The sequence below is a fragment of the Spodoptera frugiperda genome, chromosome 4 (genome assembly GCF_023101765.2).
Source record: "Spodoptera frugiperda isolate SF20-4 chromosome 4, AGI-APGP_CSIRO_Sfru_2.0, whole genome shotgun sequence".
NCBI classification, from domain to species: Eukaryota; Metazoa; Arthropoda; class Insecta; order Lepidoptera; family Noctuidae; genus Spodoptera; species Spodoptera frugiperda.
In genome coordinates, this window is record NC_064215.1 from 11,092,988 (window position 1) to 11,112,468 (window position 19,481).

A 19,481-nucleotide genomic window follows, 5' to 3' on the forward strand; every position below is an offset into this window, starting at 1 on the left:
CTAGGTAGGTAGAGTGATGATATTCCTAAAGTATTACATAGTTAAATCTAGTTTGTTTTATGGTATAAGCCGGTCAACGAGCAGACGGATCGCCTGATGGTAAGCAATCGCCGCCGCCCATGGACACCCAAAACACCAGAGGCGTTACAAGTGCCTTGCTGGCCTTTTGGGGGTTACGAATTTAAGGGTTGTTGGGGAAGCAGGGATTGGGAAGATTGGTAACTGGGCCTCCGGTAACCTCACTCACACAACGCAAGCGTTGTTTCACGTCGGTTTTCTATGAGGCCGTGGTATGACTCCGGTCGAGCCAGCCTATTCGTGCCGAAGCATGGATTTCCCACACATTGGTTGAACTGAAGATCGAGCTTAGTAGCATGTGACTAGCTGTGGATGAAAACGAGGCTAATGACTTAGAAATCTACCTTAGGACTAAGTACCTTTACTTACGTGATTCATGTCGCAGACAAGCACCCAATGACGTCATACACCCAAGACTTGCATCAGAAAATTGTCCAATGATTACTCAAAAATATTGTGAAATTGTCTACTAACAAAATCTCTGAAGCATCTGTATTAACAAAAGTTTCATAGAGATTGAAATCCTAAAGAAGAATTAAGCTGTTCAAACGTGATGTGCGTCACGTATTTTTAGATGAATGAACGTACTATAAATCTGTTCCACCCAAAACATACAAGATAAACTGAACCCTATAACAAACACTGAAAGTTATAATTTGAGCGGAACCCGCGTCACTCCGGCCCGTAGACAGTGACCACGCGAAATAGGGGTCCGGGAGCTAATCGCAATCGCGCATGCGTCAACTGTGGGGTAACTGACAGTCTTTATTCATCCACGCGACCGGCAACCAAACATTCCCGGGAACGAATCGTAAAATAAATAATTTTCGTAAATTCCTGTGAGAAAATAATAAAAATGGCTGACGAGAAGAAAGTGAACGAAGCAGGGGAGAACATCGGTCTTCTAGATAAGAAAAAAGTAAGTGAGAATTAAGTAATGTCAAGTTAAGGTCAAAGGTTTTGGGGTGGTCGTGTGACGCAAGTTGCTTTTAAGGTTGAATTTCGTCTGTTTTTGTCAGCGTAAGCATGGCCGTAGTACTATTACTAGGATATTTGGAACTTCTAATTCGTAGTAAAAAATAAAATGATAATCGGTGAAATTTAGTCGAAATTACTAAATGAAGACACCCATTTAAGACGTAAATAAAATTGGTAGAAATTGGAAAAGATATACTAATCTGTCTACTTATTTACATTCCAAAAATACTACTCATAAATATTAGAATAGATTATTGAAGCTATTCTTAACAAACTGTATTTATTTTGTTGTTTACGCGTTTTCTATCAAAATATGGCGTGTCATTGTTATTTACTCGTGTTTATATAATAATTTGTTGCTTGTCAACGTAGAATAATCACTATTTGATACTAAATAATAATATCTTGTTTTGTCATTCAGTAATTTTAAAACTCATGACTAGTGAAAATTACATGAAGGATTCTTGTCATGTCATTCATAAAGTCAAATCATTTATTCCAATTAAACCATAAGTACTAGGTATTTTTGAAACGTTTATAGCACTATGATATATACTATTTACACATCAGCCACTATACCCTCAGAGAATAAAAGAAGAATACATTATTTATCAGTGTAGATATTTATAATTACATAATGCACAAGGTTTACACAGAAGCCATTCAGTGGTTCACAAGAATTAAGGGCAAATCGGACGTGTTTCTATTCTGTGGAACTGACACATAGGTTATTATCAATAGAAAACTGTTTATACCCACGGGGATAGGAACTTAAATATAATACAGATTATTCCCAGGTCCCAGACTAACTACTTAGTAGTTACTCAACGAATCATTGTCAAAAGGCACAACAGCCTGTCATTCTGCTGCTAGAAGAGTTGAGTTGATGAAAATTGTATTCTATCCTGACGGCTCCAAACGGCCTCAAATCTATTTGGTCAAGATCAGGCCAGCTGTGTTATGAAACATAAGGGTGTCACATCATTTTATCATTAATTCTTTGGCCATACTCTTCCTTTACATGCACCTATATTTAAGCGTCCCGGAGCTGCGGACTATCTAGCATGTTACCGGGGCTCCGACGCGAAAAGCAGGAGTACTAACGGGGTGGCTTTAAGTCAGTAAGAGTCTGACACTACCTCTCGCCTCGCCCAAGGCTGGAGAAGTCATTGGATGATATTCCCCTCTCAAAAAAACTTAGTCACGTGGTGTTTCTCCTTCTCTCATATGGAAGTGAATTCATAATGTACGTAGAAAAATGTTGCGGTTGGCGCAGTGTCTAGGTTCGTTGCTCTGTTACACAATATGTCGCTAAACTTGTTCCGAATTTCGTTCCAGCAAATTTTGTACGTGTATAAGCTACAGGTGGTTGCTTCCAGTTTGAGTTACACGTGTACGTGACATTTTGTAGCTTTGGGGTCAAACTCGCAACCTTTATTACTTGCGTACTTATTCCGAAAATAAGGCTATATTTCATTAGCCGCTAGCCCCGGTATTGTTCCGATCCTTTCGCCGATTGTCCAATACTAGGGTGGAAGACTCCGGCTTTGAAACGGCCTCTTAAAATCCTGACAATAATGCTCAGTGCTCACACCAAAAATAAAATTCCAAATTCGGTGCAGTCGTTCAAGAGTTATGCGCCGTACACACATACATTTCGGCGAATTTTGGTAAATATCGCACTTTAGTTAAAATCAACACAAGTTTAACCGAAACGATACCATACTTAAACACATTTATTTGCTAATCATATTTATACGCCATTTTTGTGAACTCCGCAATGGGAAAATACCGTCAAAATATTGTAAAAAAGTAATTTGCATTCAAAACAATTTGCGTATTAATTAACACGGGTATAGGAAAACTGGGTGGATCCGCTTCGAGACTAAATAATATATGATTTTTAGTAAACATAATATTTATCTATGAAGGTATGTAGTATGTTGTATAGTATACCTATCTACGTATAAACAATCTAACGCTACGAGATAAAAGCTTTCTATTTATGTAAAGAATATTTTATTAATATTCATAATTATCGTCTTCTTCGTAATCAATTATCCTTAACACATTAAACGCCACGGGGTCTAAAGTGACCGGTGCTAGCGGAGGATTTGACTTCAATAGATTTTTGTTGGCAGTCAAAGTCTTAAAATCATTTTAAGAATATTTCCTTATTTTATTTTCGTCGCGTTTATCACCAGAATGCTGACGTTCAGAATGATATTTATTTGTGAACTTAATTTTACTATTTATCCATTCAATTGATTAAATAGGTACAAAATAGTTTTAAAACTAGCTCTCTCCTAATTTTTCATTAAGCTTTAGTAAAGTCATTTAAGCCTATATCATACAAAAACTACAATATCGAACTTCTCCCAAATTCTCAATATCGCAGTCTTTATCATATTATTTAAGTAAGTACAGCTGCGAAACAGCACGCGGAAAGTTCACTCAAATTACGAAACCATGTCATTATCATTATCGTATCGTATCTTGGAAGGCAGTAGGTACAGTGGTACAGTCCCTTCATACCTCGTGCGAAGGCCCGGAGGTGTGTCCGACCAGTCCTCACCACATTCTGCAAGGAATGACGTCAAAACACGTTTGACCTCCTTCCAGACAGGCCTTTAATGTTAGCAGTTTTCTGATCGACGCAGATTCGCAGTTTTCGCATGTCGCTTGCGTTGCTAGTTGCGACGTGTTTCATCATCATTTGGTTTGCGATAGAAGGCACTTTATAATGTCTTTTTAACGTTGGCCCTCACTTGAGTTTCGTTATGTGTCGTGGGTGCGTTTACAAACTTATAAGTTCACATACATATGACACCTAGATTCGAAACAACGATTTGTGAAACACACAGAGTTGTTGCGAGTGGAAATGCAACCCGCTATACGTTGCACAGGAGCCCAGTGACCAGACCGACCCTGTAGTCGAAATTGAAATATTATTCATTATGTATGAAAATGTCTTAAAAACTAGTTACTAAAAACCTCAGGCTGCCTTGGACCAAAAATTTAATTTCAATTATTTTCAAATAATGTCCTAGTTTTCGATGTAACACTGATAGCTTGTCACAAAAAATCATTTTTGTCTGCCTTTTTGGGAAATACTGGCAATGTAGGAAATATCAGGATCATCATTTGAAGCAACAATTACCTATTTATCAGAATATCACAGCTTTCGAAGGTACAGAGCCACAAACTTTCTTATCTCAAGTGTTTTGACCGCGCCTCCGTCCGATTTTTATAGAGTCATTGTTTTATTACGTAATTTTGGACTTTGTCTCACTGATATTAAAGTTCGTTTTGGCATAAGGTTAGTGCTGACGTCATAGATAAAACTCCTGATTTAGTACAGCCACGTGTATTTTGTGTTTGCGTGGGTGTGTGTGGGTGTGTGTGTGTGTGGGGTGAACTGTTTTGCTTTGAAGGTTGAATTACGTTGCAAATTATTTTAATTATAGTCTCTACTAAAATTGCTGTGATACTTCATCTTAATTAACATTATAAAAATGATTTTTTATTATGAACTGATTTATTTCATTCTTTTATCATTGAAAAGTGTGAAAATGGCTGTGTTCAGGGTACAATAAGGGCTTTTTTAATCCTATTGCAATATTTCTACAGCATCGCAACTTTCCTAGAGGAACTTATTGAATACGTGGCAAAACCGCTGAAATATTATACTTAGATATTTAATAAAATCTTCCTGCAAGCTGAAAAACTCTAACTGATAAAGGCATGGTAGAACACAAATTATCCCCCTTTTTTCTTTTATAATGAAATCTAACTAAGTATATAATTATAATGACGCGATAAAAATCAAAGTTTATGAAAACTAATTAATTACAGCTAGATAAGATAAGATAAGTAACAAATGCAATAAAATTATAATTTACGACTTATTTTCAAATCAATTTAAACAAAAACTTGCCTACAATGAAAACTAGCCGCTATCTCTCAGGTCCTAAGGTCTACAATCTTTGATAAACAATTTTATCGGTGATTAGTATAATCATTGACCCTTTAAAGATGATCTTGAGGTTAAGTAATCGTGTCATCAGTTTAATGATTATTGGTTATTGATATCGAAAGGGGTAGTACCGTGCGCTACGTGATATTGTAGATTGTTTGTTTGTATGACATTACTTTACCGCAAAGAAAAAAGAAAATTTACTTTATAATTCAGTCTTTTATGGTTATTTTCATTAATCTAGAAGTTAACTAAAAATCTCGGTTTACTCACGTTCATTAATTGAGAAAAGCTCTACTACTTTTTAGTTAACCGTGATTTTTAGTTAATTTAGGTAGTTAGTAGATAGTTATTATAACTACTCCATTCAACCCCAAGATAGTAAAGGTCTCACGAATTCAGCTCCTAAAAGAAAGGCCTACTGCATGGTTGGCGCGGTGGCTGGGCAACCACCTGCCGGATATCGTGTAGCGCCATACCCACGGAGCAACTCTTTGGACGATCCACAAATTGTTCTGGGTGTCATGTGTATGTGAACTTGTATGTTGATAAACCCATTCACGACACAGGAAGAAATCCTAGAGTGGGACAAAGTATTTAAAAAAAGGCAGCAGCTCTTTGTGAAACCAAATAAATTGTTACATCAGTTACATTACAAAAGCAAGCAAGATCAATAAAGCAATGTATGAGCTAACTGCTAATGTAACCACTGAACGCATAACACAAATACCTGCACTGTATTGAATTGTGTTGTATTGATTTTTAATTACCTGCCTGTAGGTATGTGCAGTATGTGCTGCATTCATTAGGCTTGTTTCAACGGTAGTTGCTAGGCATTCTTTACTTAGATAACTGAACATAACATCATAAGGAAATCTTTAAATTAATTTGTAAGTGTGGGAGAGCCATGCTTCGGCACGAATGAGCCGGATCGATTTAAGTCTCGGCCGGAGGACTATGGCCTTATAGAACACACTTTCGTTGTGTTTTATTGTATAATTGAGATTACTGGTGGCCAAATTACGGCTGTAATTTCTCCAATCAATCTCCAATCTCTCCAATCCCTCAATACCCAAAAAATATCAAATTCTCTATCAGAGTGTGTTTTTGGTGGGTTGGAGATCACAGTTTATGATGGAGAGTTAATGCTTGGTCTGTTTCATACTATGTAGTCCATTAGATACATATTCACCTCTTACAACACCTGCAGGAAGACCAGTGGTGACAAATGTGTTTGCCCCATCGTCACTTGACTGACTCTGAACTTAAAACAATAACCCAATTACATAAAACAAAGAAATTCCTATCCGGACTTCTTTTTATCGCCTAGTGTACGTATGTACGGTACGCACACAATACGATGATCTTTAGTAAACATTGGGATAATTGTACGACACTTGTATGCTTATTGCTTGTATGCCATCTCAATGGTAACAATGATGCATTTTATTCTGCAGAATTGCCAACATCCGGACTTGGTAAGGTTGCTACGTTATTTATGAATTGTGGCTAACTTTTTATGGTCATGGTAGGAAGGAACTTAATTTTATTTAAACTGTCGGTCGACCTTCAAAGTTCAGAAACTTAACTGAATAAAAAAATATTTGTAAAGTTGAATTCAACTTATGTCTGACTAAAACTCTTGGTTCTTTTTTTCATATAACTCCAGACTTTCAAACCTTTAGGAAAAGAGCACACTCCTTTGTAAAAGGCCTGTTACGTACCTTTTCTGGTGTTTCATGTGTTCATGCGCCAGGCGATCAAAGGCACGTACGCCACTTGCCCTTTAAAAAAGATAATTTTAGTTCACACCATGAAAAACCCTTTGGCCCTTCGGTTCGGATTTATAAAATTAGACATTTTCTACCAATCTCTTATACAGCTTCTTTTAACTAAATACAACAGTAATAACATTTTAGATACACATAAAATTGGCTTTTGAGGAAAACATCTGCATTCTGCACCGTCGTGTCGCGTCGGCGTTGCAGTTGGCAGTCATTGAACTCGCCGCGGTGAATTACCCTGTACTTACTTGAAAAACCCGACAGCTTAGGATTATTACCATATCAATATAGGCCTGGTTGAGCCAACCTTTTACGTATTTCTTAGTAGGTATTACAGTTATACGGAAAATTCAGTGACGTTCCTTAAATCAATTAAATTAACGCTTGATTCAAAGCTAGAATCACTGGATTCAGTCACAGAAAACGAGAAGGAGTATCTAGTGTACAAATTAATTGGAATTGACACTCACCTTTTCATCAATCAGTGCTATCATAGTTTAACCACTTGTCTGCCGATATATGAGACACAATAGAAAGCTGATCGCTTACCATCAAGCGAACTGTCTTCTCGTTTGCCACCTATTCCATAAAAACCTATTGTGTCTCGTGTAGATCTGCGTAAACATTAGAATAATGCCTATCCTAAACCGGAGAATTTTATCAGTGCACAGGTTCGTTGTCTGATCCTAGAATAAACCCTGAGCCTCAGGGTTGGTAGAGAATACTCTTGTCTAACCTTACCTATCTCAAAAACCTACAGCTAACCAGTGACAGCCCTAACCACTGTTTGCAAGATCTGATGATTACAAGAAGAACGCGACGTATTGTAAAATATTGATCTGGTGGGGCGTCTCATAATTCCCGTGTTTTTACTCTCTGCCCATTCTCCGTTAGGCATAGCGTAAACATACTAAACTTGCCATACTTTGCCACTGGTAAACATCAATTGTTTACGAATATCCCTAAGTTGCTTGCTTGTAGAGGCCATAATATTGGCAATGGAATGTTTGGACAATTTGAAATTGATCGAAGGCCTTTTTTATGGGATAGGCTGGCAAACAAGCAGATGGATTGCCTGGTAGTAAGCAAACGGGCCATGGACATCCATAACAACAGAGAGGCTACAAGTTGTTGTTGTCATTCTTTTGGAGATTGAGGATTTAGTTAAGAGTTTCTGTAATTAGGCTGCCCGATTGATCCGGTCGCAAGTGCGACAAAAATTAGATGGGTTATTTATCAGTTACTGGTATAATTTTAATAATATTGGACTATATACAACCGTAGAATAGTGATTTGCAACACTCAATCAGACACACATTGCTAATGTATAGTCGTTCGTAGTTTGAAAAATATTTCAGATATTTCATTACCTAATAGGTTACATGTCTCAGACCCAAAGCTCAGCTCTCAAAAAATATGAAATCACAAGAATTAATTAATATTCATTATATATTAACGTAGTATTAATGCTTTTTGCAACTGATTAAGGGCACATAGCGGTAGGTTTAACAAATTCAAAAGGAAAGGTTACATAGGGAAAATGGAAAATACTTTTGACGATAGTTTTATCCTGTCTATCCAAGCAAATACTGCAAATCTAATATAAATGTTAATGTATGTCGTTCGTAACATTGTTATCCATCCATAGTTGATATAAGTAGGTTGTAAAATGGGTTGTAAAATGATTATCTCAGTACAAATCCTATGCAAGTGTAAATAACAGCTTAATGGAGCACTTGATTGGCTTCAGTTTGTTTGATGTACAATGTAGGTCGTAAGTGCATTTTATTTACCTACACTTGTTTAGAGATTTTTTATTGCTTGGTATGTGTGATTTTTCTATATTGTCTTAGGTACCCATATAAGTAGGGAATATGTAAGTTTGAAGGAGTGTATACAGGGTTACACACAAGGGTTATAAATTATAGCCAGTATCTACCTAAGTATTGGCTATAATTTCAAACTGTATACTATATTAACTTGATCCGGAGCTGCGGACTACCTAGCGGGTTTACCGGCTCGAAAAGCAGGAGAAGGAACGGGGTGGTTTTTAGTCAGTAAGAGTCTGACACTCCCTCTCGCCTCGCCCAAGGTGGGAGAAGTCATTGGATGATTTTTCCCCTGAAAAAAAAATACTATATTAACTGTCGAATTCTTTCATCCTAAAGGAATAAAGAAATTAAGAATTCTTATCCACTAGTTACATTATAAATCGGGAAAACACAAAATAAGTCCAAATGGATTACTGATAATTTCAAAATCGATAACCCCAATATCCACTACACTTACGAAGTATTTTTAAAGCAAAATAATTACAGAATTTCCATAGAAATGAGATATATCTAGTACGAAGGCCTGGAGCGAAGCTACCCACGCGATTGTATGAAAAATGCAAATATACGGCAACTTGTCCCGTGGTGGACAGAGATGGACTCGACAAGCTACATATTATGTTTATCGATTACTTGACAATTATTATTTAGATTTACATAAGTTTTTTTTAATATTTGCTTTGTCAACTATTTAAGTTTATTGTTCATATCTATTACCTATAGAGAATTCGTAGTTAGTCTGCAGAATCTCAAAACGGTACCTAGTAGTGTCCGCGAAAGACTGTCAAGCAGGAAGACCTGCTGCGGACTGCCTAGCATGTTACCGGGGCTCCGGCTCAAAAAGCAGGAGTGGGAACGGGGCGGTTTTTAGTCAGTAAGAGTCTGACACTCCTTCTCGCCTCATCCAAGAGTGAGAGAAGTCATTGGATTATTTTTTCCCCTCAAAAAAAGCAGGAAGACCTGCATGACAGTCTTAAAACAGTAACACTGTTTTTAGAAACTATTAGACATTGTTCACATTCAAATTCTGAGCACATAAGTACAGCAATTTCTTTATGTAAATATTTTTAAAGTACAAATTTTGAGGACATTCTATTGTCTAGAATTAAATCCAGTTACATTGGAATTCGTAGGTAAAATAACAACAGTTTTATAACGGATAGCTTTCTTTTTTCGAATCGAAAGCCTGAGGCGATAATTTTAATTCTAAATTCAAATGTTTAAATTTAAATATGTGCGAAGAATAGAACACTAGAGAAAAATATTATGTTCGATGTTTGCTTTATAATTTTGGTGCTAATAAAACGGGATTTTCGTTTTTGCGATGTAGCTATGTATATAGGTAATTGAACCGATTATTACAATAACGGTTTTACTTTATAGTAGGCACTTATAGCTTTTTCTGGTTGCCATCTAAACTTATTATGTAGCGATAAAATCTCAATAGGGCTGATGCCTGATCCGGAGCTGCGGACTACATAGGGGGTTTACCGGATTTTTCTCTCTAAAAGTAGAAGTAAGAACGGGGTGGTTTTTAGTCAGTAAGAGTCTCACACTCCCTCTTGCCTCGCCCAAGGCGGTAGAAGTCATTGGATGTCTTACACCCCTTAAAAAAGCGGTAATCAAATGTTTTTCTGATGTCATTTGTAACATGCACCTACTGATTATAAATAATTGTAATTTCCAGTTTCTAAAGCTCTACTTCATTTATCTCATTTACCTGAGTTATCCCAAGTACACCCCTGTAATAACAAAAGTGCATCGACCATTTAGTGTCGTGGAGTAGTAAAATCCCACTTTCCCGAGCGTTGCACTCGACCGGTCGAGATGTACTGTATCTGTCTTCGCTATTCTAGTAGATATATCTCATTTATTCTCGAAAATAGTAGGAGTTTTGTTCAATTACTTGAGCCTATTACCCAAGACTGTACTATAAAATAATAAATGTATGTAGTAAGTAATTTTGTAACTTCTTTATGCTATATCTACTCGAAACCCACTAATGGCAAGTACCAATGTGACTTTTCCTGAGTTATATGTACTTTCTAAGATTATTTCGACACCACTGACAACGACACTGACAACTGAAGGAAAAACAATTTCTAATTATTAGTTTGAAATCGCCAACCCACATTGAGCAAGCGTGGTGATTAATGCTCAAACTCACCGTGAGAGAAGAGGCCTTTGGCCAATTATACGCTGTTGATGATAATATCTACTCAACCAATCTTGAAATTTGCGCTCATAGGTATGGTTGGAAGTAAAGAACATAACCCTCCTTCTGGCGCAGTCGGGTAAAAATGACATAGGCTTGACATGGGCAATGTGGCTGGCTGATGTTCGTTTTCACAATTAGTACTCTGCGGACAAATTGAAATTTGGTTGGTTGAAAACTTATAGGTATGGTTGGGTGCACAGAAAATTATATAGGATTGACACGGGCATAGTAGCTGGCTGATGTAGTTTTTTTTTTCAATAGGCCTCTGCGGACAAAACTTCGGGTAAAAGTTAGTACTTACTGTTTTAATGCTTGCTTGCACGGCTAATCAGTTCAGTGATTAAGGACAGTAAGTCATTAAAAGATTAGTATGTAATTAATCGAGTTTGTTAGTTGATAGCGACGTGGAAACAACTGGTAACCTTATGTAGTTTTGTTTTGTGATTAACTACTAAATTAATCTTAAGTTTTCCTTTATCGTAGTTTTAAGAGAATACTTTCTATTAACCTAACTCCAGAAATCTAGCCTAACTTGATTCTTATCCACATCACATCATCACACATCAACAGCCTATAAGTAGCCACTGATGCTGACCAAAGGCTTCTTCTCATTCGGAAGGTTTGACCATTAATCACCATCGATTCATAATTATGCAGCACTTAATTCATCCGTACATTGCATTGTGAAGGTTTTCTATTTTAATATCTAGATCTATTGTAGCTTTTTTTTAGAGGGGAAAATCATCCAATGACCCGCCTTGGGCGAGGCGACTCTTACTGACTAAAAGCCATCCCGTTCCTACTCCTGCATTTCGAATCGGAGCCCCGGTAAACCCATTAGGTAGTCCACAGCTCATCTATTGTAACTTAGGTACTAAATAATATAGGAACTAGCAAAATTGCATAAAATCAAGTAAAAAAAGGAGTAAATATTAAAATCATAATGTCAAATGAATGCGACAAAACGTAATGTGCTTGGCATGTGCAAATATTATGAATGAAACTGGCTGATGTCATGTAATAAAACGTTTTTTTTGGTTTCCTGAGATTACAGTTAATGGCACTTAGTCACGTGTTTATTCATTGCTTTGTCAATTTTACGAACATACTATAAATAACCTCACGCCTGTTAGAGTTAAAATTATTTATTTCAAATAGACCAGTAAGGCACTTTAGAATGTCAAAGTAAATATTAAAGTACTAGCTTCTGCTTGCGGCTTCGCTCGGTCGGGCCAGTGGGATAAAAAGTGTCCTACGTGTTATTCCCGACCATAACTTACACTTGTTCCAAATTTCATCCCGATTCCTTCAGCCATTTTAACGTGATTGAGTAACAAACACACAAACTCACAAACATTCGCATTTATAATATTACTAGTAGAAAGATTTAAAACGTCTCTGTCGGCCAGTCCTCTAGTAGAGCTACTTACTCGTTCCAAAGTGTAGATTCGTATAGAGAAGAACGAGCAAGAAACTCTATAGGTTACTCTTTTTCAATCAGGTTCACAATACAATCTTTGGTTACATTGTCTACCATTGTGGTAGGCCTCTGCCTACCATGGGAGATATAATAGAACGCCAATTGGTACGACAATATTACTTTTTTTAATCTAGGGAGTTATAAGTGATAAGGTCATCTATTTAGGTCCTTAATTGAACGAATGATTGGGATTTTTAAACTACTTTTACGACCCAGTTTTGCGGTCCACATTTCCATTTCTTGACAAACTACGTAAGGCATTTCAAGTTTGATAATTTCTTGTAAATTTATGCATTTAGAATGCACTAATCCATGGTCTTATCTGGGTTGGCTGTACTTAATAATCACAGTACTTAAAATATTTATACGTTATCTGTTTAAGTAGGTAAACTTAAAGATTTTAAGTGCATTTTGGTTACGAGAAACCGGAGCTAACGTATTTTGCTTTCGAAAATGAAAATGCATTCATGAAAAGACTGATGACTGTTGAAGCGAAATAGGTATGTAAGGATCGTAGCAATTGGCGTTCCATTGACTCTGCCTAACCCAATAGGACACAGGCGTTTATGTATGTATGTATAAATTATTTTCAAAATGTATTGAACGACACATTTTAATAAGTACATAAATTATACTTATTCCATATTAATAAAGGACAAATATACTTGCATCGTTCTTCCTTTTAAAAATAATGCAAAATAAACAATTATCTCTACTCTAAAATCAGCATTAAGATAATACGTTCACTAACTTAACCTATATTTAAATCTAAGTTAATTTCTAAAGTAAACTACGTAAATCGTTTCCAAGGTTAGAACAACTGAGATCAATTTGTGTGAGCTGACGTAACGTGATAACAAATCAGCCATTATTGTATTTCATACTATCAATAGGCAATAGGAGTGCCGTTGTTAAAAAAACGGTTTAAATTCCGTATTTTATTTGTTGCGGATTTTTTTCTGGCAATGAGGTAATAATAGGTAGGTTTTACAGTTAGGTAGGTTGTTTAAGATGTGTAATCGTGATTTTGTTTTAGTTAGTTACTTTGGTATTTGCAGAAATGGAAGGATAAATCGGAAATTCAAATAGACCTACGTTAAAAATGAGTAATTATTTTTATCTTGAATGGCAACCGATTCAATGTTTATTTGTTTGTTTGTGAAATAGAAAAGGCTCTCTCTTGAACTATAAACGTAAAAGATTAACTCGGAGACTAGACTATTCCTTTAAAACGATTTTGTACTGAGAACAATTGCTAACGAATTCGTTAAGTAATCATTAAATGTCTCCGAGTGCGACGGTTAAACTATCATCCTATTGCAAACTCAACTCACAACACGAGTGTTCATTGTAGTTTTGTAATCAATCACAGGCAAACATTAAATACGAACCTAAATGCCACATATCGATTAGACATTAATTGCTCCCATAACAATTGACATTTTAGTAGGTTTCATCTTCGTTTAAACAAGTCAATTGTGAGACAAAAACAAAATAACGTAAACTTTGGTAATATACACAAAAACGCCTAAATATGATTGCACCGAAAGATCATTAAATAAAACGTTTTATAATAATTTTCCGTCGGAAAATTTTATTCGGACATTAGGGATTGTACGTATTTAGTTTGTGTTATAACAATCACAAAAATAACTGGAGAAATCCGGTGTGTGCATTTTTATTATTCTGTTTATTAGGCAGAACGTTTCAGCGCCGCGGTCAGTTTACGTCGAGAGTTTCCCGCGCGGTGATCTGTCAACGTTTGACAGCGGTTTCGGCGGGAAAGCATTTCTTCTTAACCCTGCCTCGCGTGTCACGAATGGATGTTGCGCTTTACAATCCAGTTACTTTCTTAAACGCATCGCGTTCAAGGTTTTCAACGCACGTATGTTCAGTAGTTTTCATTTGATTCAAGACTTTGTGTAAACTGATTAACTAAATGCCTCTCGCGAGTGGAAAAATGGATAAGGAAAAGTGTTGTTATGACAATTCTGCGTTTGTGTTGACTGAGAAAAATATTTGGATGCAAAATGAGGTACGTTATTATGTTGTATTTTGTAAAACCGAAGCAAGATTATTTTTATTCGTGTTCTGTTTATTACGTACCTTATTCACACACCATTTTTCATTTACAATACCAACCGACATTTACAAACAACTTTAATAGGTGAAGAAAAATTAATTTGAATTTGAGCTGACCATAAACAACGATGCAACTATTTTTTTAATTAAAGTAATGCAAGGATGGCCTAATCATTTCATTCTTACAGCCTTGTAGTTAGTGGAGTTACCGAGGCGTAAAGAGGTTCGGACGTAAAATACTTTATCGAGAGTTTATTATGTGAAAATGTATAATTTCCTCGCACGTCGTAAAATAATGGAGTGTGCAGTTTTTGTTGCTATTATCGCCATCTTGCGACGTGCAACGTTAGGATCATAAAAAGTAATGTTTACTAAGATTACTGGAACTGCCAGTCTTTCCTGCTATTGATAAGAAAATCGGAAATTGTTAACTGAAATTAAGACTAATTTTCTTCAATAGTTTCACTAGTCTTTCAGTATTAATTTCTCACGCGTTCGATCTTCATTAAATGATCATAAAATGCTAATGAAATAAAAGTAGAAATTCGTATCTAATTAATGTGTTTTTTTTTTGAAGGGGTGGAATTTATATCTCATTATTGATTATGTAATATAATACATAGAAACATTAATAGAAACCGTGTGAATAAAACAATTCAATTAAAAATTGCGTAATTTATGTAAACATAAATTACGTTTTGTAAACCTCATTTTTTTCACACCAAGAATAAATATGAAAGTATTAATTAAAAAATAAAATTGCGATGTTATAATACATATTATGTACTAATGAAATAGAATTCCTCATTTTCTTTTCAAAATTCTGATCTAGAATGTAAATGCCTGAAAGAAAGAGAAAAAGGACAGCGTTTCTTTTTAACATTCCATTCTGTATTTCCTGCTAAATACAACTTGGGTGTCTTCAAGTCCCGAGTGAGTGAACAGGTTGCTTATAGGTAGGCGTGCTCCATCGTCGACCACATCATCGCTTACTACCAGGCGTGATGGTGGGCCAAACGCCAGCCTATTAAGTATATAAAAAGAAAATCTCCCATTCTTTTCATTCTTTTATAGCTTAGTATTTTCTAGTAAGTTGTAAGTATAGGTCTATTAAGTAAATAATATTATTCTATAAAACTCTAAACAATGCAAATGATTGGACAATACACCTCATTGTTCCAGTAATTAATTATACTTACTTTGCATCTCAAGTTATTGCTAGTTCTTGAGAAAATATTCTACAATTCGTGTTGAAGTTACTTTTATTAGCAATAAATTATTCATTTCAGACTTAGTTCTATGTTATTGTGCTAGATTCTAACCCTGACGCGCTTTCCTGTTTTCTATGGGAAAAACGTGATTTCGAACCAAATCGATTAATTAATAATTGTCTATTATATTGACTTTTGAAAAAAATAATCTTCTTTTCCTATTTGCAATCGCTTTTTTTGACGGAGAAAATCATCCTGTTCCTGCTCTTTAAGCCGGAGCTGCTATGCGACCCAGGTCTTCCGTGGGGGTAGAGGTTATTTTAACATTTGCAAATCAACATAAGGGTACAATATAAAATCTCTGTTACGAGTAAAATAAATCGTTGAATGTAAAATACTAAAAAGCTAGATGATATTTTGGCATATAACGAACGTTCCACAAGAAATTCCTTAGATTACAAATGATAAATTGGGTATATTTAGGTATTTTTATTTTATACGGTTACAAAGCCGGAGAGCTATTGTATAAGAAGAATAAAAAAATGTAAGAACTTGCGTCATAGAACTAATAAAACAAAACTCTTAACTCATCTTTTTTATATCAACAAACGTCTTCAATGAATTTCATAAGAGTATCCCACGGGAATGCCCCGGGACTGTCATTAAAGCCCGGTTTTATTCTTGTTTTATACTTACAACATGCGCAAGCGACGAGCTGTCTCGTTCACTTTTCAAATATGGCCTGAAAAATGTGGTTACACTTGTTTTGTGATTGTACATGTTTATGAGTTTGTAGGGACTTAGGAATATGGTAGATACTATAAGGTTTTTTCCTACTAGTCATATTCAATACGTTTTAAAACTATATTTTCTTTGAATTTTGTATTAAATAGTGCGTTATGACGTCATCAGATTTTTACGTCAAATAGCAGAGTTATTTCTGGAAAATATGCTAGTAAATTGAAAAGATTATCAAATCTGTAAATGAAAAGTCGAGAAAATTTATTTTTGACTGAGGAATCTACCCAATTCAATCGTATACTTTTACATAGATCCTAGAACAGTCTCACTTATATACCTGCGTAGATAGGTATATGATTGTGGTTGCAAGCGGCTGTCTCGAGTCTCGAGAGTCAACCGGGTCAATGACTGCGGGTAAGCAAAAAGTATAATACATATTATTATTGTGAACTATAAAAAGTCCCCAGTTCTCAGATATCTAAAGACGTTTGTCCTTGATGATAAAATGAGGATCAGTGTTTACGAGTACTAGGATCAATTCCAGTCATTTTTTGTTGAAAACGCAATTTATTCATCATTGAACCACAAGACAACTCACTCCTTCCTTGTGCGCACTGCTAGGGAGTGGAATCCTATACCGGAATCTGTGTTTCCTGATGGGTATAACCTGGGTGTCTTCAAAGCCCGAGTGAATAGGTTGCTTATGGGCAGACGTGCTCCATTGTAGGCCGCATCATCACTTACCATCAGGCGAGATAGTGGCCAAATGTCGACCCATCAAATGTATAAAAAAACGATTTTCTGATACGACTATAGGTAATTGACTACATCAAATAAAAATACATAAACTGAGGTCGTTAATTTGACAAAAAAATCTGTTCTTCTATTAAAACAACAAAGTTGCAATAAAGTTTCGTGCTTAGGACAATTAGCTTAGTAAGTAGTCGATGGTGGTATTCGTGGCGATGGATCACCATTCCACCTACCCATAATTCTTAAGAAAAGGAAAACAAAAAAGAAACGTACTTTATTTAATGATCACTATGATCAGTATTACTGTCATATTTAATTATTGTATTGAGAACATGATAAGTTTTTAGTATCTGAGGTAAATCTATAGCGACATTATAACTTGACGGCCCATAATTTTATTACATTAATTTAATTCATACGTAAGTAATTCATTGCTTGAATAAAAGTCAATAGTTAACCTTTAATTTATTTACTGTATTTTCTTTTATCTCATGCAGACATGGAGGTAAGGAATGTTAACATAACATGTAACCATGGTCCCCAAACTATTCACAGCCTGTATCTTGGGTTTTATCCCGGACATGTCCTAAACTTGTGACCAGTTAACTAAGCCTCCTATGACAACCTCTAACTGCCGCACTCAGATACATTTAATGATTACTTAAACTATTCCTTAGTAACGATTTTGTATCGAAAACAATTGCTAAAGACTGGGTTTAAGTAACTATTACATAAATGACTTCGAGTACGGCGGTAAGCTCTTGGTGACTGAGTACCGGCTATTCCTGAGTGGTCTGCCAAGCGTGGGGATTATAACAAATTACCTTTGACCTCCCGTATATAAGACACAATAGAATATTTATTGTATCTCGCGTGGATCCGCATTTCGACACGCGACGTTTGGAAAGAGCAAGACCTTTGTTCACTAATAATGTTCATATTCCGACTGACTATGTTTATGATGAGTCATTTCGACCCATGTATGACTGAAAACATTTTAAATATATTATGTACTTCTGACAGGTAACTATTTAAATGACAGTTGATTACGGTTAAAGCGAGTGTGAAAAGAACATAATTCACTTAATTCGTTGGCTTTCAATCACAATGATCAGTCACAAACTATACAGTCTAGACTAGCCAAATATGCAATGATTTTCTATTATGGTAAATTGTAACAATTTTTTTTTTGTCTGTGGAAAATCATCCTATGACTTCTCCCGCTTTGGGCGAGGCGAGAGGGAGTGTCAGACTCTTACTGACTAAATCCACCCCGTTCCTACTCCTGCTTTTCGAGCCGGAGCCCCGGTAAACCCGCTAGGTAGTCCGCAGCTCCGGATAAAATATTGATGCACTATTTTTTCTATGACACTGTCATCAAACGATTTGAAATGACCTTGGGACACGATCGGTAAGAAGTCAAGCGCAGGGGCAACGGCATTACAAGCCCGAGGTACGGAGCTGAAAAGTTAAAATAAGTATATTTTAAGATATCCATTATCACTTTTAAAATTCGTGTACCTGGTGAATCATATCAGTGTACTGTAGGTTTTTTGTGGTATAAGGCGATAAACGAGCAGACGGCTCGGGCACCCGAAACACCAGAGGCGTTACAAGTGCGTTGTCGGCTTTTTGGGGTTTAGGACTTTAAGGGCTGTTGGGAAATCCGGGATTTGGGAAGGGGGTAATTAGGCCTCCGGTAACCTCACTCACACAACGCAAACGTTGTTTCACGTCGGTTTTCTGTGAATACATTACATATCACTCCGATCAAGCCGTCCCATTCGTGCCCAAGCATGGCTCTCCCACACTTGCAACATACCTACCGTATTACGTATTGTAGGTACCTATATAAAAAAAAAACTACAACAAATAGTTACATATTTAACTTTAAACTCACCTATTGTATGACTATACAAATACTATATACAAAATAGACCGTATTCACAGTTATGGCGGATCATTATAGCAACAATACATATAACTTTAAACAAACATACATTTAAGTATGTGGAAAACTACCGGTATCTAGGTGATCATGTAAATTAGAGTACCTAAGTACATTATACATATAGCTATATTCCTATGTACGTACATATTATAATGTATGTACGCTAAACGTTTAAGTAATTATTTGAAGTAAGATGATGAATGACTCATATTATGTTATATATACAGTACCTAAGGAAAATTTAAATAATCTTCCTAAGTGCTCAGCTATTGTGTTGAGAAGTAAATGTATTAGCAGCACTCCTTTATTTCTTCAAGGGTTAGGTTGAACGTCAACTTAGGTGTATCAAGTTCCGTATATTCTTTATTCTTTGAAATTAAAAAAACATTATGGGACT

At 35.9% G+C, this 19,481-nt stretch overlaps 1 protein-coding gene across 2 annotated transcripts in view; it reads left to right on the forward strand.

The window, feature by feature from the left end:
* The first annotated feature begins 828 nt into the window (after nt 1–828).
* Nucleotides 829–19,481, forward strand: part of LOC118272416 (facilitated trehalose transporter Tret1) — a 57,310-nt gene continuing 38,657 nt past the window's right edge. The window contains exon 1 of one of the 2 annotated variants that reach the window (XM_035588919.2): nt 829–997. In XM_035588919.2, the coding sequence (XP_035444812.1) occupies nt 935–997 (63 nt within the window). In that variant the 5' untranslated portion in view covers nt 829–934. Of the gene's footprint in view, nt 998–14,097; nt 14,382–19,481 lie in introns of those variants that run through there. The other variant, XM_035588918.2, reaches the window with a different exon arrangement.